The 25,438-nt window shown below is 41.6% G+C and overlaps 4 protein-coding genes and 1 pseudogene across 7 annotated transcripts; 1 reads left to right on the top strand and 4 right to left on the bottom strand.

Moving 5' to 3' along the window:
* The first annotated feature begins 4,030 nt into the window (after window positions 1-4,030).
* Window positions 4,031-6,187, top strand: nr0b2a (nuclear receptor subfamily 0, group B, member 2a). The gene is made up of 2 exons (XM_046400357.1): window positions 4,031-4,661; window positions 4,776-6,187. Exons 1-2 carry the CDS (start codon window positions 4,127-4,129, stop codon window positions 5,015-5,017), a joined length of 777 nt encoding a protein of 258 aa, XP_046256313.1. The 5' UTR covers window positions 4,031-4,126; the 3' UTR covers window positions 5,018-6,187.
* Window positions 6,188-7,252: 1,065 nt separating this feature from the next.
* kdf1a (keratinocyte differentiation factor 1a) lies at window positions 7,253-11,023 on the bottom strand. The gene is made up of 4 exons (XM_046400356.1): window positions 10,676-11,023; window positions 9,262-10,325; window positions 8,821-8,895; window positions 7,253-7,937 (listed from the first exon to the last, which is right to left on the bottom strand). Exons 2-4 carry the CDS (start codon window positions 10,304-10,306, stop codon window positions 7,852-7,854), a joined length of 1,206 nt encoding a protein of 401 aa, XP_046256312.1. The 5' UTR covers window positions 10,307-10,325; window positions 10,676-11,023; the 3' UTR covers window positions 7,253-7,851.
* A 509-nt stretch (window positions 11,024-11,532) lies between these two features.
* On the bottom strand, window positions 11,533-13,798 carry LOC124065264 (annotated as a pseudogene).
* Window positions 13,799-13,804: 6 nt separating this feature from the next.
* LOC124065265 (transmembrane protein 222-like) lies at window positions 13,805-17,582 on the bottom strand. Of its 2 annotated transcripts, none has more exons than XM_046400498.1 (6): window positions 17,413-17,582; window positions 17,075-17,159; window positions 16,611-16,642; window positions 16,405-16,501; window positions 16,188-16,318; window positions 13,805-14,415 (listed from the first exon to the last, which is right to left on the bottom strand). In XM_046400498.1, exons 1-6 carry the CDS (start codon window positions 17,529-17,531, stop codon window positions 14,406-14,408), a joined length of 474 nt encoding a protein of 157 aa, XP_046256454.1. In that variant the 5' UTR covers window positions 17,532-17,582; the 3' UTR covers window positions 13,805-14,405. The 2 variants fall into 2 exon arrangements, with proteins under 2 accessions (XP_046256454.1, XP_046256453.1); XM_046400497.1 differs by having other exon boundaries at window positions 13,805-14,758; window positions 17,413-17,580.
* Window positions 17,583-18,192: 610 nt separating this feature from the next.
* On the bottom strand, window positions 18,193-25,322 carry wdtc1 (WD and tetratricopeptide repeats 1). 3 transcript variants are annotated; one of them, XM_046400363.1, is made up of 16 exons: window positions 25,263-25,322; window positions 24,446-24,584; window positions 24,167-24,250; window positions 24,005-24,051; window positions 23,545-23,656; window positions 22,644-22,831; window positions 22,342-22,524; window positions 22,104-22,198; window positions 21,841-21,956; window positions 21,673-21,748; window positions 21,460-21,556; window positions 21,180-21,350; window positions 20,852-21,087; window positions 20,391-20,559; window positions 19,915-20,107; window positions 18,193-19,781 (listed from the first exon to the last, which is right to left on the bottom strand). In XM_046400363.1, exons 2-16 carry the CDS (start codon window positions 24,509-24,511, stop codon window positions 19,584-19,586), a joined length of 2,031 nt encoding a protein of 676 aa, XP_046256319.1. In that variant the 5' UTR covers window positions 24,512-24,584; window positions 25,263-25,322; the 3' UTR covers window positions 18,193-19,583. The 3 variants fall into 3 exon arrangements, with proteins under 3 accessions (XP_046256319.1, XP_046256318.1, XP_046256320.1); XM_046400362.1 differs by having other exon boundaries at window positions 25,161-25,318; XM_046400364.1 differs by having other exon boundaries at window positions 20,391-20,556; window positions 25,161-25,318.
* Window positions 25,323-25,438: the final 116 nt, after the last annotated feature.

Here is a 25,438-nt window from a genome sequence, read left to right as displayed (position 1 = left end):
ACGTTGTCACCACCGCATATATAACGATAATCTAGAGACTGTTTCTCAGATGGTTACAACTTTAAACTGACGAAAGGCATCCAGCTGAACAATACGTACAGGTTCTCACACTAAGCAAGAATACTTTAAACTCAAGTTTAAAGCAGACATACAACACGAGGGGACGCATGGATACAAAGGTAAATAAACACAGGGATAACAGAGTTATCAGAATCCAGCGATATACAGTTTTTTTCTTCATTTTCATTTCTGTGTTGTTTTCATATTCTGCATCAGCAAAAAGAAGGAAAGCGAGGAGCTCAGAAATACAGAAAGATAATGTATCTTAAGATGCAGTATTTCTGTTATCTCTATTGTATTCCTAACTTGTTATGTTATCAGCAGTACCAAGTCACATTTTGTAAATGATCAATGATGGATTAATTCTCTGAAGGTTTTTACTATACTCACATGGGCATTTTATATGTATATATATATAATATATATATATAATTATATATATATACTCACCATAAATCATTCCTATCCAGTCCAAAATAAAATTCCTGTGATATCCAAGAAATTATATTTTTGCAGCATTGAAAGTATGGGGACAGTAATAATAATATAATAATTGATTTAGGCAAACAGGTACCAAGACCTACTGAAAAGAGCAAAATAGAAAATGTTTGGTCCTGTAAGATTAGAAACTGTTTTAATCTTTCATGTTCCTACATTTATTTGAAGCTCTTTCAGAGGGACAGCTAAGAAATGTATTGAGTCAGAGTTCATTAACCCAGAGACTAACTCTTCCTCTGGCCTTCACCTCTGCTTTTATTGTTGTGTTTTGATAGTAATAGGCAGTAAAATTAGACTTGGGTCCAGACACCCTTACATCATTTTCCACGTCATATTAGAAAATTACTGTGCATTGGTCATAGCCACCCTGGATTGTGTAAGTCCAGACCAACCCTGAACAGTGTCACATATATTTGGAAAAAAAAATAGTATGGTATTGAAACCGACATGATAATCATTCAGGTAAGTATTATTATTATATTATTATAGTTGTAGCACCCTATATCATACTATACATCCTAGATCCCCATTAAATATCGGTCTGAGCTGAATTTTGTAAGTAAAATAAACCAATATTGAACCTAGACAAAAAGTCATCTTTCCACAGACAAGCCAACACACAAAAACATTACCATCATGGCTCATTTCTCTGGAGCTTTTGGCCTTTAGAACTTTCATAAATGAAGGTAAAGCTTCACAAATTAACTGTGGACGCAGTATTGTTTTATTCATTTCCTTTCAGTCAAACAAAATGAGTACAACTTCATAAATACCTCAATGAACTTGCAAAACTCAATATTGTTGAGTAAAGTTGACCAAAAGGAAAGATTTTAATTTGATGTGTTTGAGTTTGCCAACTCTCAAAAGCCTGGAAAAGGAGAAGGAACAATGGATCACTTATAGGATTCACTCTGGTATTTCCATTATTGAGTAGATTTTTTAGAAATGTATACATTTTGTTGTTGACAAGGTCTGAAAATCTGATTTATACTGTTCCAAAGTTAGATGGTGAACACAAAAGATCTATATATAAAGATGTGAAATGACTTCCAAAAAAAACAGTCACCTTTGGGTTGATGAACCCAGGCAAATGAACCTCACTATATGAGCAGTAGGTCAAGGTCAAAGTGTCATGTACCAGACACGGTGCTGATCATGATGTGAGAGTTCACTGACCTGGGGAGACTTAAACCACAGGAAATGTAAAGTCAATATTCAGAGGGACACCTTACACGCAAAACAAATTGTGTTTCAGTGGATGATTGATATGCTGACACGATTCTCTTTAAAACGATCTAGTTATTGTCCCATAACATGATTAGTTACAGTCTTAAATTCATAACAGTCAAGTATCTTAATACATTATTAGAGTTTGTAAAGGCAAAATTGGACTCTCTTCAGCCCTTATGTCATGCCTCATCAGGCCCGGACAGTTTTATTTGCTTCATTTCAGAATACAGCAGTTTTTCCACTTGTGGAATGAAGGACATTTCATTTTTACTGTCTTAGTTGGAGATAAGCGTTTGTCCTCCGTGTCCGTCTCTGCCTGCTCCTAACCTCTATAAACACAGGCCTTATCACAGGCTTTTACAACTAACAGCATGTCTCATGAAGCCCCGAGGGCTGCTGGAGGCATTATAGGTCACTTTACTGAAACATAACGTCATGTGTTTCATCATGGGTTTGAAGTTGTGGTTCTCTATGATTTTGCTCCGATAATTTTAGACAATGTCATGTCTTACATGAATAATCACCGAAGTGTACCACAATGAGATCACTCCAGGAAGGAAAATGAGGCTATGAGAGCTTTTTTGGAGTATTTTTTGAAGGAATGAGTAAAGAGACAGACGGAATAAAACAAACATTAGGTGACTGGTGCCGGCAGTAGTGTCTGGCTTGTAATCACTTTATTGCAATCATTCACTTTATGAACTGACCTTGACTCTACTGCCCTGAGTTTTACACATGCCTCTGAAACTTCCATCTTATGATGCTTTCAGGCCTCTAGACAAAAGTAAAGAGCATAATATGTAATATATTGTGTCACCTTCACTGTACCATATGGTAAAGACTTTAGCTGGTTGGTGGTGCTCAGCGTTCAAGCCAAAGGAGCTTGTCATTGGAAAGGTGTTGCTTGTTTATTTGTTACAACAATAAAGTAATTTGCTTATCAGTCTCAGACCTCTGTGCCAGGCACCAGAAAGATAACAAATTAGGGTAAATTTATTCTGATGACAAGTACTACCTGTTACAGACACCATAAACTTCAAGTTTGGAGGCAACTTTGATTATGTCACAATAAAAACACATATTTCAGCTTAAGTCATCTATTCGTCATTCTGTCTATCTATCTGTTCTAAAGTGATCCTGGTGACCAACCAAGTGCATCCAGATGTGACTGTAACTGAATTTAATCACTCTAAGAAGGCAAACACAAAAGTAAGAGAGCTGACTTCCGTTGCAAATGCCAAATGCAGTTCTAGCATCGAGTTCACAGTGGTGTCATTCTATAAGTCAGGCAGCCACTTCAGTTTTGTTTTTAGTTTGTTTCTGTCAGTCCACCAATTTGTTCCAGATTGAAATGTCACAACAACAATGGGATGGATTCCAATGAAATTTTGTACAGACACATGGCTTCAGATGAGGACTTCTACTGACTTTATTCATCCCGGACTTTTACTCCAGTAACAGCATTATGTCTCACAAACTCCTGGATAGATTCGAATGAATTGTAATAACTTATTTCTTCTAGTGCCACCATCAGCTCACCTCTCTAAGTGTCCAACACTTTTTTGTTCTATGACTAATGAGTGTAAACCTTTCATCTACATACGTAATGTAGATTAGCATTATATTGATGATGATGTCATTTAGGTAGGGTTACTGAAAGCTCACAGATCCGCTAGCATGGCAGTAGGTTAGTTAGGATCCATATGATGGAATTGTCTCTTTCTGAAATATTGTTACGGGCGTTGTGTTATGGGGGATGTCAGAATTTGACCTCTGGATCTACATTAGAAAAGACAGAGAAATTGGATTTTAGTGTCTGTCTAGGGATACAATTAGATGCCTTTATAAAAACAAAAAAAGAAGAAAAAGAAAAAGGAAAACTTGTTACACCTAATGAGAGATTAACTCATGGGTCAATGGCCCCTCTATGCCTTGGCCTCCTTCCAGCTCTGCAGGTGTGAGTTGGCAGTATACAGGGACACATGCAGTGTGGGGCTGATTACCTCTTCAGTCCTTGGTAGCTTGGTACTGCCTGGGTTAATGACACTGGCTGCAAGATAAGGCCCAACCCTCTTGATATCCAGCTTTACTCCACCAGCTCCCCTTCATTGAGAAAAGCTTATCGGTTTCCCAGGGTTATTCCATCAGTCGCCTGGCAGAGCACGTAGTTGTTTTTCACAGAGTGTATTGACAAGTCAAAGTCCACTTAGCAGGGTGGGTTGGCCTTATAAATACAGGGGCACGGGAGAAGGCAGCAGTAGTGCTCACAAGCTCATGGAGAGCTCATCCCGTAAGAGGTCAACTATATTTAACTACAAAGATCTCTGCAACCTGTAAAATGGATAACGAGTGTCATTGTTCGGCCAGCAGTGACAGGCTGTCAAATCCTATCCTCTTCAACATCTTGAGCCAAATGGATAACAGCAAACCAAGCCAAAACAGTCTCAACTACAAGTCAGTACCTCACAGATGCAACTGTGAGCAGCGACGGACAGTGTGCCTAAAAAGGCCATCTGAGATTTGCAAAGACGCTTCAGCAGTTCTGGTTAAAACCATCCAGTTCATGAAGAACTTGCCTGCCTTTAACCAGATGCCACCGAATGACCAGTTCTCACTTCTCAAAAGCTGCTGGGCACCCCTCTTCATTCTGGGTCTGGCCCAGGAGCATGTGGATTTTGAGGTGACAGACACCCCTGCTAACAGCATGCTGAAAAAGATTCTGCTAAACCAACAGGAGAGTCCTGGGATGGAGAGGGAGCAGCCCACCATGGCCGGTGTCAACAAACTCAAGTCCTGCCTCAAAAAGTTTTGGAGTTTGGATTTGAGTGCAAAGGAGTATGCGTGCCTCAAGGGGACTGCAATATTTAATCCAGGTATGTACTCATTTCATTTCATTTCTTGGAGTGATTTCTAAAGGGTAAACTTTTAATCAGTACTGAATAAATATATTAAATGTAACTGTAATGTCTTGTCTTTACATTCAACAGATGTCCCAGATTTAAAGGCGGCTCTGTTTATCGAAGGCTTGCAACAGGAAGCTCAGCACGCCCTCAGCGAGGTGGTCCAGCTCCTTCACCCGGGAGAACAGGAGCGCTTCGCTCGAATCCTCCTCACAGCTTCCATGTTGCAGAGCATCACACCCAGTCTCATCTCTGAACTCTTCTTCAGACCCGTGATAGGCCAAGCTGATCTGCTGGAGCTGTTGGTCGACATGCTCTTCTGCAGATAGAAGAAGAGGAGGGGGGACTTTGTGTGACTGTCCTGGAGAAAGATGAATCCAATGTTTTTTAAAGTGCTGATGCCGAACTTTTTGTTGACGGACCCAAGCAATGCCTGACAGCTCCTGACAGTGGACTGCTCAAACAAAGCACTTAGAACAGCCAATGTGTGATTTGGTGAACATGAGACTATTAATGGCTTGTATTTACACTGAAGGTGAGGTCACTTTAGCCCAGTCAGAAAAGATTTCTGCTGACATGGAAAGATAAGAGTTTCCACTTAAAGACAGACTGCACCCACTGTTAATATACTGTATCTTATGTTGAAGATCTTTTGTGTGTTCTTCAGTGTTGTAAATACGTCTGCATTGATAGAACATTTCAAATAAATATATTTTTGTACACAAACATAATAATTGAGTTCTGTCTCAGTCTTTTAAATTGACTCAAAGCAAGCCAAACCTGACACTATATTTGTTCTAAGCACACAAGTACTTCACCTGAGAATGACACTTTGTCCTGAACATCAACATCCCTGCAGTTTATTTGGCAGGTCGATCTTGGCTGTCATGTTGTGCAGCCAAGTATTGCTCAAGCCCATGTGTTTTAATAACAAGGTTTCCAAAAACAGCAAATATATCAGAGAGAAATGATGCAAGAGACACATTGCCAAAAAACCCTTTCAATAATATGGGGTATACTGGGTCAGTGAAGGAACAAGCAGGTACATCAGTAGAGAACATATTGTAATGCAGTCTAACAGGGTTTATTTTCCCTAACTTTGAGGCAAGTTCAAAACTTAAAGGCAAACACTGGCTTTTAAAGCTACTGACTGACCAGTCTGTCACATTCAGTATTGCATAAAATTCAAATTGAGAAACCATATCTGACTCATGCATGCTGTGCTCTCCTTCTTGTTTTACCTGATTGTATTCAAACCAAAGTTAAAGGCCAGTGTTGTGTATCAGTGATATACATTTCTCAGACTGAAGGCATCCTAACTATGTGAACACTTCATCACCTTTTGATGTTTCTATTTAGACCACAAATGTCAATATATTACAGTGTGTAATGCTTTATTGTTTGTTTTCCTGTTTTTTCTTGTAGTACTTTGTCTCCCTCTCATGGAAAATAATGGAAGTCATGTATAATCTGAGAAACTAAAGTCAGAGTGTAAAAAAACTGGGCCTTGCTATGTGTTACACAAACATTCAACAAAATAAAAGCCCTGTGCAGGCCAGTTGTGACATTTTTCGTGCACAAAAATGAACGCAAGATTGTTGATTCAAGTGTCTTTAAAAACAAATGGGGCTTGCTGCTAACAACCTGCAGGCTATATCTGATACTGAGAAAACCCTCTTGATTCATCCTAGCCTGTGGTATGTTAGTTGAGAAACAGTGAGCCTTTGCTTGACACCCCGTACTGGTAAAACAGGAATGTGCTGGTGGAGCAGAAAGCCAGAGGAAACGGGGTTACACAGGGCAGCTGCAATACAACAAAGCTCAACACTTGGTCCAGCAGAATTCAAAATATACTGCTCATTTCTAATTGTGAGTGGAAAAACCTTTTCACCTATTTTAAATCACATTGTCACAGCATTGTTTTCCCTGTGCCATTTCTGCTAATAAAACAGCTCAATGAATATGTTTATTACATATCTTTAGTTGGCAGCTGTCACAATATAACTGTCATCTAAAGGGCTGACTACTTTAAGGATGACATATGTCTTGAAATATGCGTGACTGATAAGTATGGTGTAATTCATGTGACCCTGTAACTTTGGGATAAATTCCTTAAATCAGGCTGATTTTCTGCTTATTTCCTTTCCCATAAATGACAAAGACAAACCCTGGGATTTTATTTCCTTTTTGTCAGAACCAGCCAAACAAGTTTCTTCTTTTGCTGAGGGCGGAAAAAGCCTGCCTGGTACAACACAGTGACCTCGGGGAGATGAGCTTGACAACAATAATCCAAGAGCCAAAGAATAAAAGTAAGCTGCAGAGACAGAAAGCCATGCAAGAGAAAGACTTGTTGATATATGATTTACTGCAAAACAAATGGAACTGCTTTTGTTCAAACTACCTGAATATTACTGAATTATTTTGGCTCAACACAACACTCTGCAAGCATAGAGCAGCACTTCACATGTTCTGTAAGCTAAAATAGGAAATAAACCATTTGCACATGACCGTACACTATTCACATAAAGATATTTTCTTATTGAATACACATGAAAAGGCAAAAACAAGCATGGAGATTTTTATTTTGTTAAAAAAAAGACTTTCCTGTGAATAAAAAACACATGGACAAATGGTTTAACAACCCATTAAGTAACATTGATTTAAAAATCTACATCAAAATATGGCTTCACAAAGTTTTCAGGTCAAAACACACTTGTAAGGAGTCTAAATGGCAGGAGTTAATAACCCCTTACAGTGCATGCACAATGGCTTGCATAAACAATCACAAAGACAAGAATGAGGACGGTTATGTTCTACCATCAGTCTCTATCTTCTGGCCTAACTGCTTAAACTGCACGTGTGTGTTTAACTTTAAACACTGCATACAAATACATAAAACTTGCACTGTCTCTCCCTGTGATAAAAAAAGTTTCAGCTGGTCATCTGCAAAGATAAAAGTCCATGAATTTAAATGAAACTCCAAAGGCAAACTGGCCTGACCGCTACAAGGACAAATACAACGGCTCAGGAGAAAAGGTGCTCCAGTGAGTAACAGCAAAGCAAAACAAAAACAAAAGTAAACAAAAAAAAACCCCCAAGAACGTTGTCCATCTATCTGGCTACATCACTGTCAGTGTGGGTACTCTTGTTTCAGTGTTGGCCTTCAGAGAAGCAGGGGAGCGCCTGAGGAGTCTGTTTCAGTGTCATGATGGTAAGGTGAGTAGGCGGTGGCAGTGCTGGAGGAGTACGCTGTGGGGCAAAGAGCTTCATTTAACACACTGAACACAAAGAAACAATCAAAAAAAACTTGGCAGCAAAGCAAATATAGCACGTTACATTTCGGGCACAAAATGTGAGACGCAGAACAGTTGTGTCTGACGCGGGACGCTGGCACATTCTCAGGCCGTTTGTGTGAAAGTTGTGGTGACACAATATGGTGTAGCCTCATTCAAAGACATGTAACAGGACACCCCATCCTTCTAACAGCTTCTCTTCAGTAAAATTTCACACAAAAAAAGAGGCTGCTGCACGGTAATCCATCTGTAATCCAAGCTGTTCGCCAAAGTTATATAATAAAACAGGGGACTTTATGTGGCATATATTTAATGAGACCTGATCTGCAGCACTTGCAGGGGAGGGGGTATAGCATGACCGCTGAGCTGGAGGGGAGAATGAGGCAGACTGATAGATGGGTGTAAGGTGGCAGATGAGGGGAGGGGGCAGCTAATGAGCGAGGGATTGTAATATGCAGAGAAAAGGGACAGGAATGCAGGCTTTTCACTGTTTAAAGAGTGGAATGTTACTGGAAAGTAGAGAGGAGGTGAGAAAATGCCTGCAGCTGCAGCAGGTACAATGGACTGTGAAGACTGAGCCTCACACACTGATTCACAGGGGTAGTAATTATACCTCAATGACCAGAACAAATAAAGGCTGTAGCCCTATTAGCACAATAAATGTGATTCATTTTTAATCTTTTCAATATTTCTAACCACTAATCACACACATGTACACTCTGATGCTAACTGAATCTGCATCTTATTCAAATCTTAAATCCTCATGCATGAATCTATTTCAACCAAGCGAGGTGCATACATGTGTCCGTGTCCTGGAAAATCCCCCCAAATGTACTCACTTCTCCCGCTGTAATGTCTCATCTTCCTCGCAAGCTCATCCGATGGCGTCTGCTCCGAGACTTTCACCTCTGGAACTGCAGGTAGGGGACGCAAAGACAAAACTGAGTTCAAGCAGACACAGCGCTTCAACAGACTTTACTGTGGTCACCTGTACCATTGCGCAACACGTTTTAAAAGATGGTGTGAGCCTGTATCAACTTGTGTCAGGTTAACCAAATATTATTGGGTCACTGCCTCTAAAATACCTTTGGTATTAAGGCTTAAAACTATGAGACAAACAATACACCTACAGTAGCGTTCCAACAGATGCAATGAGTCATACAGGGAAGATCAGATGATTGGTATATTTAGTATACTGCAGTCAGGTGACGAAAACAGCTGTAATTATGGACGATATCAGTTTTTAAAAAATGCCGATATTCTTAAAATAATATTCTTACAGTCACTGCTCATGAAAGTGTTGGTCATGGTCTCGTTGCCGCTGTCGGGCAGAGTCCCGTCACTCCTCCCATTCGGACGCTGTCCTGCTGACTGATGGCTCTTGTTTCTCTTGCCCTTCCTCGTGCTGATGCGGATAACTCCGTGCACCAGCTTGCACTCAGCCTCCTGCTCCTCCAGGTTGTAGTCCTGAGCAATGCTGTAGATGAGCTCGCTGATCTCATTGGTCTTGCGGGAGAAAGAGGAGTCAGAGGTGCACTTGGCTAGTTGGTCGATCTGGTGCAGGGCATAAAGCTCCAGCAGCTTCTTGGTGATAAGAGAGTCAATATCTGTGCCTGTGTCACTCAGGTCATCTAAGTCATAGTCCTCACGGGATAACAGGCTGGTGTTGCTGACAGGCCGCTGACTTTCCCCTTTGCCAGGTGTACGGGTCCGTTTGGGGGCAGCAACTGGATACCTTACTGTTTGACCCGCGATGCGCACATCCGGGTAGCGAAAGCTGTCGCTGGTGGGCAATTTAGAGTGTCTGGTAGACTTGCTGGACTCCACAGGGATGCCGCAAGTGGGGTTGGTCACAGCCATGCCATTAGGAGGGTGAGGCTCGCTACCTGCTTTAGGGGGATGGTCTGTGCAGCTCTCGTTAACGGGTAGGCAAGGCTCTCGGCTGCCATAAAATCCACAGGTCAGTACACAGCAGATAAGAGCCTTACAACCACTCCAGCCCATGGAGGCACAGGAGCCACAGGCGTGCCTGCTGTTAGGTGTGCTGTCTGCTGACCCAGGAATAAATCCTATAGTCTCAGAGCCCCGTCCTGTTCCATTTCGTGGGTGGCTTCTGCTGCGACTGTACTTGTTCTCTGAATACCGGGAGTGGTCCGTGCGGTGCTCGTGCAGATGTTCCCCATGAGGGTCTTTGTAAGAGTCCTGGCTGGCTGCGCTCTCCCTGGATATAGTCCGGGTCTGTCTGTACTTTTCTGCTCTGGTACTGGAGCTGTGGTGTTTGTGGTGGCGGGACGTCTGTGGAGCCCCTGTGCTGTGGCCAGGCATGGCTCAAATTGCCTGGGACCTGGTACAGGAGAGGCATGTTTAGAAGAAGTAACCAGGTGTAAACTCCTCTTTTGTTGTCAATCAAGCTTGCGAAATTAAACGCACCATGGCACGTTAAAAGAACCCGCATTAACGTTTCGTGCAGTAAACATTTGGCTTCCAGCGAAGTACCCCTCCCCCCCTCCCCCTTTAAACTCAGAGAATGTAAATAAAAACTGTGTGCATTGATTGTTGGCGTGATAATAAGTTGGCCCATTTCGTCGCGCCCTGAAAGCTTGTTTGGCCTACAGCTGTGCAGTGAAACAGTTCAGACCAAAGCTCACTCAACATTTAACCATTTTTAATTTTACTAGCAAGACGTTCACTTACCGCATAGGAGGAAACACTTGGTGGTTGTCTTTTATCCCAGATAACTTGTTCAGCGAGCAAACCGCGGAAGTCTCAGAGAGAAAACTTCTGCTAGCGCCTCAAACACAGAAAGAAAGACTTCGACCGCCCACACACTTCCAGGTGATTTTTACCTACACGACAAAAAACTTGCAAACCTCAAGTCGGGCGCTTCGACCGAATAACACAACTCAGCTCATTCCTGTCGTCTCCTTTTTTGTAAAAGTCTGTCTTGTGTAGCCGACAGTCTTCCAATGTTTGGCTATTACCTGCGGCTACAGCTAATCCCAAATTCTACACCCACCCACAGGTGAGTCGTGACGTCATATCGCGAGGCGGATATGAAAGTACAGGGGAAACGGTGACAGAAAAAGAGGAGCAGGTAATAAAAACGGAGAACTAAATTCAGTGGAAGATGTTGGGGGGGGGAAGAGAGGAAAAATGTTGTGAATATGGTTACAGCATTCATAGTCTTTAATTTGGTACCATGTGATGCAGCCAAACAAATGATGGTGAAATTCTGTACATTCTTACAGGAGGACTTTTTAATATTTACACAAGCAGGCTCTGAAAACAGGCATACAAGGTAGGCCATAGGCGTGCATAGCTGCAGAGCCAGCAGGTATTTTCAGAGCCATATCTTTCATTCTGCCCTATTTTTCCCTCTACAGAAACACTTAATCACCTGCTCTTTGAATTGAAATAGTAAGGCCACCTCACCTGGAGAAATAAACATGCATGTTCAACATGTGTCTTGTGGTTTCACAGCAATCACTTGAAACAGGAGCGCAAGAAAATTAAGCACCAAAATCTTATTTTGTTTTTAAATATTTGTTTATTTGAAGTAACACAGGTTTAATATATAGGCATATTCCTTTGAATATTATAAAACACATTGAAGTCACATGGTTAATTAATTTCAAGGATTTATTTACTTACTTTTTTTAAAAACTTTTTTTTATTATTTTACTAAGCGTACATACATGGGATACATACTCTGGGAATATTTACATAATTGCTCAGAATTTGATCTAGGTATTATAACTTTTTAGGTCAACGTACATTTTCCATGCACCTGATCTACCATCTATTTCATTTAGCTTTCTTGCAAACCTCTGCAGTATGTTAAGAAATTTAAAGTCATGACACAAATATGAAAAAAGCAAACACAGTGGCACAAATGGCACATGGGCTGTATATTTTCAATGTAGCCTTTTTTAAAATATAAAAAGTTATGATAAACAATATTAGAGTCAATGTAGAGATGCTCCAGTGCCTTGAAAAGACAAAGGCACTTTTAAGGAGAGGAAGCTCCTAACTGTACATCTAATGGCATAAACTATTTACATTGACATCTTTTTCAAATTTTCTCAAATTACTCCAGCTTCATTGGAGTATCATAGGCTGACAGGTGGAGAGGTTGTCACATGTTTGACACGCGTCTGTAGGAACCGGGATGATACAGGTGTCACTTGGCAGCTGCTGTGACAGAGCTGATCCTAAATGCATTTGTGCCCTGCTGCCACAGTTACCTGCCGAAATGTGCCTCAGCCGAGGGTCTGAGTCAATCTCGTATCTGTAGTGATATCCCTCCATAACATCTCGACATGCATCTCTCATTTCAATGATCCACTTCTTCATGCCTTTGCGATTCAGGTAGAGCACAAAGAGGAAGACCATCCCCACAAACCCCAGCACCAACCCCAGGAAGACATATGATGTGTGCAGGGTGAGGTCGGCCACCTCTGCTTGGACTGGAACCACACATCCAATAGCCTGGACACTGAGCCCCCACAGTCGGGTGTTACTTAACTCTCTTGGTGAGCCACACCTTACAGCATCCACGTCTACCTGAGCTCTTGATTCATTCAGCCAGGCTACAAAGTTTCGGATCTTACAAGAGCAGGTGTAAGGGTTGTCTCCAAGAAGAATTCGGATGTTCCCAAGCTTCTCCAGCTCTTGCAGAGCATCAGCCCTGAATATCCTGAAGGCATTGTGTGTAAGGTCCAGCACCTGCAGATGGCTCATGCCAGAGAAGGTTTCACTGTAGACCTCCACCAGAGAGTTATTACTGAGGAAGAGCTGCTGTAGGTTGGGAAGGTGGGAGAACATGCCTGAGGGCAGCAGGGCAAGTTGGTTCCCAGAGAGGTCAAGGCGGAGAAGCCCTCTGAGGCCACCCCAGCGCAGAGCTGTGGTGAGGTCTGTCAGGGCGGAGGAGTTGTACAGCGAGCAGCTCAGGTTGAGCTCTTGAAGGGGACTAGTTGGTATTCTGAGAGCTTCTGGATGGATGAGTGCCAATTGGTTCCCGCTGAGGTCCAGGAAGCGAAGGTCAAGAAGGGCAGAGAAGCTGTGCGATGCCATCTCTGTAATCCTGTGAAGAGGACTAAAACTGTTAACACTGTTCTTACGCATGAATATTTTCAGGCTTGGATGCAACTATGCATCCTCAGTGTACTGTCAAAGTAAACACATGTAAACCAAATACAGAGGAAATTAATTTATTAGATACACATCATGAAAGTTATATTATTCACACATGGCTTAATATACATAAATGAAAAAAATGACAATCTCACCTATTATTGCTTAAAATGATATTGGTGACATTCTCCAGCTCTGCAAATGAATCAGGTCCAATCTGGAGTATATTATTCCCTGTGATTATGACAGTCCTTGCATATCTTGGAATACTTTGTGGCACCGAGAGCAGATCCCTGGAAACACATTTCACTGTGCGAGTGACATCAAAACACTCACAGCCAAAAGGACACTCCAAGCACTGGTGTGGTGCACAAAGAAGGATTCCCAAAAACACTCGGACTCCGAAAACACACATTTCCAACGTATATCCAATTAAAGAGAAATATTCAAAAAAATGTTCACACAGAATATGAATAACAGCAGGAAAAACGTATTTCCATGTGCATTAATGATTCAAATTCTAAATGCAAAAGCTGCAGAGACAGCAAAGAGCACTCCAGTATCATCAGCCACTTCTGAATCTGCTCCACTCTGGGAATAAAGAATCCCGTGAAGTGATGGGAGTTCATATCACGCACAATGTGCTGGATGAAAAAGGAACGTGGTTCCCTTAAAGGTACAGGGGACGATTAGGGCATCCGCAGTCTGCGAACTTCACCACAGACTACAAAGGGACACTTAAAGAGCTCAGTACACAGCACATCCAAAGTAAAGTTACCCAAAGAGAAATTTTATACTGATAGATACAAAATAAATAACAAATACTTTTTGGGTACATAGAATCAATCAATAAAATAAATACATAAGGTAATGTAGTACATGAAGTATTGCTCTTAAGTTGTATAATTCAACAGAGTTATATTCACGTTCCAGGATGAGGACGCACAGTTAGAAAGCATTCAACTTCTGTCTGAAGAAAAGCAAAAAACAAAATCATACTAAAGAAAACACATATTCATCTTTACACACCAGAAGAAAGAGGACTGTCGGATATTTTTACAGGACAAAACCACTATGTATCATATGTGGGTCCTACATTGTTCTATCTTTGGTTACTGCTCATATCTCTTAAACAAATAATTGATGAAAACTTTCAGCATTAAGATTTCGTGTTCCATTTAGTAGTGATTCGTCACTGAAATGTACATTAGCCAGTCTGCTAACACATTCATCACTGCCATTCTTGAAAAGTCTCTCTGGGTTGGTCCATTGTGGTATAATCTGGAAAGGATTACGATATTCTGAAAAACAGTAATAGTCAATTTTGAAGAGATGTTTTGCAGATACTGTAGCTTATGCACCTTGCCAGATCATTTATATCTGAAGAAAAAATAAAGAATAACAACAACTCAACATCTGGGCTTTCCCCTTAAAAACCTTTCAGGGGACTACATCACTAATGGACAATGAAGTCCTTCATTTGTAATTTTTTCAAATGTCCCATCATTCAATGCACAAGGACAATGTATAAAGTATGTGTATAATTCAGCACTCAACTACTGCAGGTTGAATGTCAGGATGAACGTGGCAAGGACTCCGCAGAGCATGAAGAAGGGCAGCCAGGTCTTGAGGAATGCTGCCCAGCTGAAGGATAAGGGGGTAATGTGTGTTAGAGCAATCATCAACACATGGACAGCACATGTATATGTGTGTGTGTGTGTGGCAGAGAGGGTAAAACATCCTCTCTTATATATTTCTGGCCAGACAAGGACATGTGAGGTGTGTTGACGTATCACATGGTCCAATGTCTCCTCTCCCAGAGGACCACAGCCCCCATCCCCCCACCCGAATGCACTCCAGCCCGTGTCCTACTGTCCTTTTCACTCAGCCGGCACACAGAGCCCAACTGGAGAGGTGACCTTCAGCAGTGCCACAGAGGGGGAGCACCGCTGTCAGTGATGAATTGCACGACTCTCCTTGTTTTTAAAAGACTCCTGTGCTGTGGGAGTGTATGTGTAGAGGCAGCACAAACTGTGACGCCAGCACACTCTATGTGGGTCAGCGGAGAATAATGAGGGGGATTCTCTGTGCCATATGTCTCTTAATGCTCACAAGCATCCAGCAGCAGAGCAATTTAAAAGACTGCCTGCATGTTTGTGATGAAGATGCTTGGAACCTGCAGGTGTGCTTGGAACAGTATTGTTAGCAAGAATTCTTCAAGCAAGAATTCTTCTGTCTTCTCTGTATATATACAATATATAGACAATAGTATTGGGACACCTCACCATTACACCAAAAGGGACTTTAATGACATCACATTCTAAATAAATTCTAAAGACAGCTCTGCAGCTATAACAGCTTCCACTCCTCTGAGAAGGTTTTTCACAAATTTCTGTGGGAACTTTTACCCATTCATGCAGTAGAGCATTTGTGAGGTCAGGCACTAATGTTGGACAAAGAGGCCTGGCTCCTTGGATCCTTCGTGTCAACGTCTTTGTCCCCCACTATGGGTACTAAGGGTTGTATTTTCACGTGGAATTTTTCGTTATACAAATCAGAAGGTCTAAGGATAAAGGTTTTACTGTTCTAGACAGTACACCTTGTCCAGATGCAGTTTTAAGCAAATTTGTAATTTTGGGCTATATCGAATTGATCTGACTAACCAAACCCAAGTGATGTAACAAACGACATAAACAAAAACCAGAAAAACCAGAAGTTTTAAATAGTTGTGTTACAAGCTATAAAGTGCTGTATGCACTCTGTGCTATTAAGGTTTGATAGTGCGTCTGTAGACATGTGAGACTCAGTTGGAGGAGTGGACCATTAAGGTTGGTGATTCCATCCACATGTCCAGGTGTCCATGACCAAGACACTCAATCCCAAAAGCATCTGCCAAATGACTGGTACATAAATGTAATGCAACAGGATCTAAACCTGATAAATGTTATGTTTTATCTTGTCCACCAGAGACAGACTGAAGAAACTCTTTGTAGGAAAAGGTAAAAATATGTGTCAACAAGATCTAGAAAAGGGGAGAGGTTACAAAGACAAAAACGGCAGCTAAAACACTCACCTCACATGTTTTCCGTAAATGAAAGATCGCACACACAGGTTCACCATGTTCCAAGATGTGCTATTGTCATAGCGCATAAGGTTGAGGGCCATGGCAACGTGGGAATGACAGTTATCTAAACATAGATTGTGCTTCAACAAAACAGAGAAAGTCACATATTACAATATGAATAAGGATGAAGAAATACACATATTAAAAATCACAAATTTTGTCTTACCGGCCTACATTTGTATTCCTCAGAAGCATCATGCACCGCTTTGTCCCATGTAGCAGCACCACTGCCACACACTTTGTCCACATCAAGCTTCCAATACCTATGACATTAGTGAACAATTAATCAGTTTGTATATTTAAATGTGTGATTAGGTGTGACCTACATGTTGAAATACAATTGAAATACTTCATTTTAATTATTATACTTACCTTGTTGGCCTACCAAAACCCATGTTGTCCTCCTGAAAAAAATAAAGTCAAATTTGAATTATTTAGTGAATTCAAGTGAATTTACTTATAAATTATTGTGGACTCCACTCAAGATACAGTACACCACAAATAACAATCAATTTCAGTTTTGCATTTTCATTTCAGAATCTCTTTATTAGCCAAATGTACGATGTACACAGAAATGTGACCTGGTGTAACAGCGCCACATAACAATAAATTTAAAAAACAAACAAACAAAAAAAAGTTAAAAAGTTAAAAAGGTTGTACCTTGAAAAATATATACAATTGAGGTGAGATATATACAGAATATGATGACCAGAATGAGATGACCGGAAATATACCCAATGACTTCCTATCTGGACTCTGTCCCACTGAGCCATTACAATGAACTTAATCTGACAATTGTCTCTGATAAATGCATGATCTTTTAAAGCAATACTCACCGAGACAAAGTATGATCCTGCAAAATCTCGTATAATCCCAGAAGAGGTGCATATACCCATGTGACCAATGAAGGGGAACACCCACCTGCAGAACGCACATACAAGACAACAGTACATCCACAATGACGTTAACACGAGTCGGTTCATGTACGTTTGATTGCGAATACATGCTAATGCGGCACATTTAATGCAGTCAGTTAGGAGGGCATAGAAAACAACAGATTTTACGCTTCCCATTGGCTAACATGAATCTGACCGAGTGGCAAGCGGTTACGTTAACGCTACATGCTAACTCTAAAATAGCAAGACCAGGAAAACAATATGAGTTAGCCTCTTACGACAAAATAGGAATGGGTGTCCAAACAACGCAGTAGGGGTAGCGGCTGCTTTTTCTGTCGTTTTTTAAGAAATCACCGTGGTAATTCATCATCACGTCGTTATCGTCCACCTCCGCCATCACTGCCCGCAGTGACAGGAGATTACAGTGACGCACAGGCAGCGCGAGGCGGTGTGATGCGGAAGCGCGCAGTTGTCGCATCCGCGGAGGAACTGTTGGTCTTTGAACACAACACCATTTATTTGAGCGGCGTCTGTAATTTAATTTGATTTTATAAGTACAGACAGACATTTTTACCGTGTTAGCATCCATGTTATAATTGCTGGTGTATCTTGTCTAATTTCACGGTATAAATGGTTAATTTATAATCTTCATCGTGCTCATAGCAGAGCTTTTGTGTCTTTTCAGCCCTATTTGGCACCCAAACTCACAGTCTCAGTCAGCTGGGAGCTTTTTCACAGTGACTGCCAGTACTCCTAAAGCTGGGTCACCTCATTACTGTACATTATTTGGAGCATGAGAAAATAACACACACACACACAACTATTCATGCTTGTGATGCACTGTGCTCATATTTGTTGCCTAATAGTCAGCAAAAGCAGACATTGATGAATGAACCAGATACCCTAGAATTCATACCATAGACTCATCTACAGTATATCTTCCCAGTCTAGTTAATCATGTGTCAGTATTGCTGTATCTGTTGCATAACTGTTAGGTTAAAATGTCAAACAATTGCTCATTAATGTAAAGAACCAAAGCATAATCACACAGACAAGAGTGTGTTCAATAACTTTATTCTTTACTTTGTTTGCAACAAAGGTTATTATAGGATCCCTCAAAGAAAAACAGCGTTATCTCAAATTAATGAACAAAGGAAAACACATGGAAGCCTAGTGTTGCATGTTGTCGAGGACACACTCCTTAACATTTACCCTATCGGGGGGGGCAAAGAAGACCCAGTGAGCTCTGGGTAATGGATGGGGGGACTCTGTGTCCTTTTCTTTCCCACAGCTACAATCAGAGAAACCTCAAGCAAGCAGGACTGAGCACCTGGCTGCAGCAGGTGCTGGAGCCATGCAGCTAGTGGGCAGGAACCCCATCACCACCAAATACTTAGCACATCAGTAGCCATATATCACAAATTAGCATCTGTGTCCCACTAATACCCAACAGAAGTTTCACACTCACATTTCATGCTAAACATCATTTGCAATTAACGGGACATGGTTTAAAATGAAGAAGCTGTATTAGCAAGTTTTTTTAAACAAATATTTCTTTGTTGATACCTTGTTGATCTTATCAACAATCTATTGTAGTAAAACCTCTTAACTAAAAGAAGCACAGTATGCCAAAACTATGTTTCAGTGAAACAAAGAAAGCAAACATTAATCCTTGGCTGTTGAAATGGTCGATGACAACCTTTGGCAGAAAAATCCATGTGTTTTTTCCAACTGTTGTAAAATGAAAAAAAAACCTCATAAACACATTCATTAGAGCAACACTTGCGACTTTCATAACTTGGCGAGTGACGATTAATTCTAGGCTTCCTGTGACCAAAACTCCAACTGAAAATATGATCAAGTCTAACTCAGTATCAATGACCTGGGCGTGCAGCCTTTCTGAGATGAGCGGGCAATAAGACTCTTAGCTCTAACTGTAGAGCAGACCAGAGACGCAACAAAGCGCCATCTTCTGGTCTGTGATCCGATGCTCCACGGAGGACACCGCAACTGTGTGGACACAATGACCTGAAAATAGGTCGCCCGATAGCAGGATTCTCCTTCTACATGTTGTGTGTTTCTCCAACATAAACCTGAGGAGGGGATAAGTGCTGAACTCCTCCTTCTTCGTGAGAAACTGGGGAGTGACGTGGAAGGTGCGCTCTCCTCAAAGATGTCACCCCGCCACCATAGGGTGGATGGAGAGGTTGAGGTGCTGTCAGTGCTTTGAAGGGGTAAGATGGGTGTTCCCACGCTCAATGAATTCCTCTCCCCAAAGTGGTCTCCACCAGTCCTCTCTTTGGACAGGGGAGGGCGATGCATAGTGCAGAGATGTGACACGACATTCACTCAATGTTTCTGTCAGACGTGGTGGAAATTAAGATTCAAACAGGAGCTGGGAGAGTGCTTTGCTTCCTACTTCCATTCTATAGAATGCCCGACAATTTGTTTAGCTTGGCCGGCACTGCACTTGTCCCTCTGAGCTGTCTTCGTCATCGGAGCCATCTGGGCCGACGCCCCGCAGGCCTGTGATGCGATAGCCCATGTTGAGCAGCATTACCTCCAGCGGATCAGCATTCATACGCCGCTGGTTTGCCTGAGCAGCACCGTCCATGTCCTCCACCACTCGCCCGTTTTCACTCTCTGTCTATATTATGATAAAGTAGACGGTAAAAAAAAGGCAATAGTAAGAAAGAAATACAAAATCAGCTGTAATGGTAAAGGATTTTTGTATTATTCAACATTTAAAATGTGTAAGTAAATACAAAGCAGCTGTGTACCTCTGGTCTAGGGTTCCATAATCGAACCACAGGGTCAATACCACTGGTGGCCAGAAAGCAGTAGCTGGGGTGGGGCTGCAGACAGTTGACTATGGATTCGTCCCCCTGCAGGATCCTCACCAGATTCGTTGTCTCCTTTTCCCAGATAAAGAAGGAGCCGTCATCTGAGCCACTGACAATGTACTGGCCTTTGCTGTAGAGTAAAGGAATCCATTCAGACCCACCTGATGAACCGCGTTCTTACATGTTGTATTCACTAGGAATCCCAAAAAGTGAAAAGATTCTGTGTTCTACATACATATTACGTTCCACTAGTTCTAATTAATTCAAACTTTCTGAACGAAAGTCATTTTTCACCATTGATTTTTGCTTTATTTATTCTCTATACACAGGTTTAACATGCTCTGTCTCAGGCTACAGAGCTCATGAATGCCCCCTAGTGATGCCTCAGCAGACCGCGGGTGAGATCTACTGACCTTCCAAAGAAGTTGGCCTCTTTGATATCAGTGGTGGTATTGCAGTGACCACAGTATCTGTGCTTGTAGTCAAAGCTACGCTCTCTCAGCACCAACTCATCTTCGGGGATCGACTCCTTCCGACTGAATGAGTGGAATCGAATGGAGCTGTTGGTCTTCTTATCTTCTGCTGGTGAAGAGAAAAAACCTACCTATTACCACAGACACTTTCAGATACATTTACAAATAAGCAAAAACTGTCTCTTGAAATGCAGAACAAACAGACACACTCATACCTACAGTATCTGTTTCTAAACCCCCCAAAATTCTTAGTTTCACTCTCTCAACTGTATACATACTTTGTTTCTAACCAGTGTTATCTAGTGGCAGCGTAGCCTGGATGTTTGTTCTAAAATTCAAATATGTACATACTTGTTTAACAAATGAGAGCTACTGTAAATCAGCCATTGACACATTTCTACCTGATTCTGTCTTGGAGAAAAGAGCAGCCTTGATGTCTTTATCCAAAGCATCACAGGCACTACTGTGTGCCTGCTCTGGAAACTTTCCCTTGAAATCATCCAGACACTCCAGAGCTTCAGCCACATACTTCAGCTCAAACAGACACCGTGCCAGCCTGAAATGAGCCTTCAGATGACCAGGGTTTAGAGTCAGAGCCTTCAGACAGTCCCTGAGAGCATCATAATGGTCTCCATCCCTGTGAATGTAAACAAACACTGGGTAACTGCTCTTACACCGTACAGGAGTAGACGATGAATTGTCTCTCTGCAGTGACACAATGACACATACCACTTGCGTTTCATGTAGGCTGCAGCCCGATTTCCATACAGCATGGCATTGCAGTTGGCCTGATGAATGCCTAAACTGTACAGCTGGATGGCCTGTGTCCACTGTTGCCGGGCAAATGCATCATTAGCTTGTTGCTTTATCTTCTCCAAGTGAGGAGGGAGCTCAGTAGAACTAAAACAAAGAGAGTAGAAGAAACATAACTCATGTGTGTTCAAGTTGAAACCTTTAAAAAGTTCACCTGTGCATAAAAAAAGCAGTCACAGGATGAAATTACGGTTACCTAGAGTGCATCTTGCCTCCGGCAAAGCGAATATGGCTGGTTGGCAAGTGAATTCCATTGGAGACGCCATTGGTTGTCTTTCCATTCTGTACCTCTCCTGGAAAACCAATGTTTCAGAAACCAGATCAGCAGATCTATAGATGCAGTACTTTATCACCTCATCTCTGAGGCACCATTCAAGTTCTGTTGCCGATATAGGTGGAACAGACCTACCTGTTGATGATTGGCACTTTTTTGGAAGCAAGAAAGTGTATGGCCTTTGCTTAAATGTCAGATCAAACAGATACACCTAGAGAAACCATCAAAAAGCAAATGTTTAAACAATGAAACAGAAATTAGTAACTCCTCTCACTATTCCTTGTTGGTTCGAACAAGCATTACCTGTTCGCCACCCATGTTAACAAGTAGTTCAGTGCCATCTGGACTAAAGGTTACATAGGTGGCCACCAGGACCCTTAGGCGGTTATTGTAGTCTGGTAGTTTCACTGGCAGGTGCCCTGGAGCATTCAAAGAGAAAGTGATGTTATTCAATTACATCCTTCACAGTCACTTTTCTGCAACCTGCACAGCTCCTGATGTCATAACCATATAATCAGAAGACAAATGTACCAGTTGAATAAATTTGATACCAGACATATATGCACCTGCAACATAATACTGCCCAGCTCCATCTGGGATGGGCTTCTGCCTCTCACAGAACGTGTGCACAGCTGCTGAAGTGCCTTGACTCAGAGATTTCCTGTTGAATGAAAAAAAAAACTTGCTTAAAACCCATTTGAGCTTTTGTATATCAAAAACTGGAATGGACTATGTATCACATTTGAGTTGCTGTTGATTAACGACCACCAACGAATGACACCAAAATGAAAAAACTTCACCAACCTGTAGTTGTGAATCATCCTGATGTCATAAAGGCGAACAAAAGGCCCGTTGGCTCCCACTGCCAGGTAGTTGTTGTCCCGCGGGTTGACAGCTAGACACTTGGCCTCAACCAGCTGACCACAGAACTCTGTCAGGTCAATCAGCACCTCAGAGCGTTTACTGCTCTCCCTCAAGTCATACTGTCTGCCGTGAACAAGGAGAAAGTGAACTCACTCCCTGTCCCATAGGTAGGTATGGGATATCTTTTGACTGATTTAATTCATTCCTGGCCCTTGGAGCATTAAATTAGCCTGGACGCTAACCTGATGATGCCATCCTCCGCAGCACTCCAGAAGGTGTTGGGCCACATGGGTGCAGTGGCAATACGTTTGACTCTGTTGGTATGATCAGAAAACATATGGATGGTTTCCTTCACCGTCAGGTCATGCACGTGGACCTTGGTGTCAGCTGCACCTGTTACCAAAATTCTGTCGCCGGAGTGAGGGAGAAACTGTGTGGACAGACAAAAACAACACAATGAGCTTCACATGTTTCACAGTGGCTTTCCTTTAAATCACACAGCAATTCAATTGCACCAGTAACCACAGATTAAGGCATTAATAAGGTGTTTACATAGAGTATTTATGTGACCAATGCACCAATACTGCCATTTCTGTGCCATGGCTGACAGTCTGATAAATGGTTTTTAATGCCACTTCCACTTTTTCTTCCACTGCAATATTTGACCTCATCCCCAAGCTTTCTGTCATGAACCTACAGTGCCCTTGTGGCAATTTTTGCACATAACCACAACAAAGACAAGTCAACCAACATACTGCTCATTAAAAGGCCAACAGTGCCACCTAATGTATACTAACAGAATTTGTATCACCCAGAGTATTTGATGGTCACTAGAGCAAGAGCAAGGTGAAGCAGAGCAAAGCACTTTACCAGCAGATAGGCATAGTAGGTTGAAGTTAGAAATGTGTTTATACAATTAGAATTCCTGTCAATAAGATGAAAATGGGAGCACTCCACTTATCTTGCTCCAACTGTAAGCATAATGCAATAAGACAACAACAGTAAACCTTATTTACATTACTTCCTTAATCACATTATGACTCCAATATCAACATGTATGTAAACAAAGCCACTGTAAAATTTGAACCCGTTTTCCCCTTCTTAAATCGAATACATTCATCTTACATCATCAGTCCTTCTTACCTTTACAGAGAATATATTTGCTGCATGACCTGTGTGCATAGTTGTAAGCTTCTTGTGTCTGAAGGGATCCCAGATGACAGCATGTTGATCGTCTGAGCCCGACGCCAGTAGACTGAATAAAAAAATGTAATATAATAAGATCACCAGTTAAAGTGTATAATGCAGAACTCACTGGATTCACGTTTCATTGTTTATAAAGATAAATGATAGTTATTATCTATTGATCTTGGGGTTAGCCATTAGGACTAATTTACCAGAAAGCTGAATCCATTGTTGGTGGATACACCAATTTTATGCGGACATACAACCTAGCCACAATAAGTATTTACAGTACAGTGTCTATAAAATACATCGGAATAAGTATTTTGGCACAGTTAAATGGTAATGTAACCCACTCCATGATTCTAAGTCAAAGACTTTAATTACAGTCAAAATGAAAACTTCAAGTTTTGAAACTTACTCTCCTTGCTCATTCCATTCCAGACAGTTCACACAGCCAGTATGGCCCTGTTGAGACAGACAGTATAAACTGTACGAAAATATAATACACAAAAATATCAGCCTCCTTCCCTTTTTACAACTTGCTCCCTCTACAAGCAAACAGACACTTGCTGTCACTAACCTGAAGTTCAGCTTCCAGTCCAAGTCTCTTGATGAAGGGGTCAGTCACATGATAGAACCTCTGGAAACCAGGTGCTCTCTTGTCCTGAAGACATGAATCAAAGTCTCCATCAGATGTCGGACATGACAAAGGTAATTCAAAAAACTGCAAACAATGCTTTTTGTTGTCTGTTTGGGTACCCTCCACGCCCACCCCCACCTCATTTCTACATATGATGAACACATTGTCCCTTCAGTGGTAGACTAGGCTTCTAGGATGCTCTGCCATTTGTTTACTCACTCTGATCTGCCTGTGCAGGATATCCCTGGTGATGTTGCCAGAAGTCATGGCCTCACCGCAAAACATAAATTAGGGTCGGGGTGGAGGTGCCAGGTGTCAGAGCTCAGATGACATTTAATCTGTATTTCTCGAGAATATGCTGGAGAGAAGTTGAAAACATTAAGATAAGAGTATATAATACAGGAAGAACACTTTGCGTGAAGCTGTTACTTATCTAATCTCTACTAATATCAGTTATGCGTTAAGGCTGAGATGGTGAGCAAATATTTTAAATAAATATTCAGCAAATGTTTTTCTTTATTTTCCTTTTTTAAACAATCGAAAGACGAGTGACATATAACGATAGCTGGTCTACACACTTTGTTCACTTCAGTGCCAACGACAGTGGCTTTGCTCCCGTCAACAAACCCCAACAAGGCGAGTTTATTAACTTGACGCTAGCTAACTAGCTGATGGTAGCTATGCAGCTCTGTCGGTTTTACAATAGGCTGAATGTTTCGCAAAACCTTGACAATTATTTAAATGTTAAGGCGCTGTTAGCCTGCCAGAACCTTTAGCCACCTATGCATCAGGCCTTTAGGAGACCTGCCGTTTACCAAGTAGCTGGCGTTAGCGTATTTGCGTTACCTTGCTAGCTAAACAAAACGTCCACTTCATGTAACGTTAACAATTTCAACGCTTTAGTTAAAATTTACGACTGCTAAATAATTCTCACCGCTTTCCTTGAACTAAATGGGCCTCTGTCAAGAAATGTCCATTTAATAGACGTGATGAATCACACTCTATGTGAGTTTGTTGACAGGGTTCACGCTAATACCTTCTCTGACTTGAACACAAACCTCCTCCCACTGAACGTATCACGCAACTTTGTTCCGCCTGCTACAACAGAGCAAACACTTCCGCCCCGTGTTTATTTCAGAATAAAAGCACACTGTCTACAAATTACATCTTGCATCAACAAACATTTCATACCACGGCACAAAAAAGCAAAAA

The sequence above is a fragment of the Scatophagus argus genome, chromosome 9 (genome assembly GCF_020382885.2).
Source record: "Scatophagus argus isolate fScaArg1 chromosome 9, fScaArg1.pri, whole genome shotgun sequence".
Lineage (NCBI taxonomy): Eukaryota > Metazoa > Chordata > Actinopteri > Scatophagidae > Scatophagus > Scatophagus argus.
Note: the sequence above shows the minus strand (reverse complement) of the source record. Positions and strands in the feature narration are given on the sequence as shown.

What these genes read in the sequence shown, in the direction of transcription:
- LOC124065265 (XM_046400497.1), bottom strand. Translation starts at nt 17,531, where the DNA reads ATGGCGGAGGTGGACGATAACGACGTGATGATGAATTACCACGGTGAT. An exon ending in GGTTTTGGTAGGCCAACAAG is followed by an intron (nt 16,502 to 16,610) that starts GTAAGTATAATA and finishes CTAATGTCATAG; the next exon opens with GTATTGGAAGCTTGATGTGG. An exon ending in ATTTACGGAAAACATGTGAG is followed by an intron (nt 14,759 to 16,187) that starts GTGAGTGTTTTA and finishes CTTATCCTTCAG; the next exon opens with CTGGGCAGCATTCCTCAAGA.
- kdf1a (XM_046400356.1), bottom strand. Translation starts at nt 10,306, where the DNA reads ATGCCTGGCCACAGCACAGGGGCTCCACAGACGTCCCGCCACCACAAA. An exon ending in CACTTTCATGAGCAGTGACT is followed by an intron (nt 8,896 to 9,261) that starts GTAAGAATATTA and finishes CCCTACCTGCAG; the next exon opens with TTCCAGAGGTGAAAGTCTCG. An exon ending in GAGACATTACAGCGGGAGAA is followed by an intron (nt 7,938 to 8,820) that starts GTGAGTACATTT and finishes TTTGCCCCACAG; the next exon opens with CGTACTCCTCCAGCACTGCC.
- nr0b2a (XM_046400357.1), top strand. Translation starts at nt 4,127, where the DNA reads ATGGATAACGAGTGTCATTGTTCGGCCAGCAGTGACAGGCTGTCAAAT. An exon ending in GACTGCAATATTTAATCCAG is followed by an intron (nt 4,662 to 4,775) that starts GTATGTACTCAT and finishes TACATTCAACAG; the next exon opens with ATGTCCCAGATTTAAAGGCG.
- wdtc1 (XM_046400363.1), bottom strand. Translation starts at nt 24,511, where the DNA reads ATGTTTTGCGGTGAGGCCATGACTTCTGGCAACATCACCAGGGATATC. An exon ending in TTTCTCCAAGACAGAATCAG is followed by an intron (nt 20,560 to 20,851) that starts GTAGAAATGTGT and finishes TCTCTTCACCAG; the next exon opens with CAGAAGATAAGAAGACCAAC. An exon ending in TATGGAACCCTAGACCAGAG is followed by an intron (nt 19,782 to 19,914) that starts GTACACAGCTGC and finishes ATCATAATATAG; the next exon opens with ACAGAGAGTGAAAACGGGCG.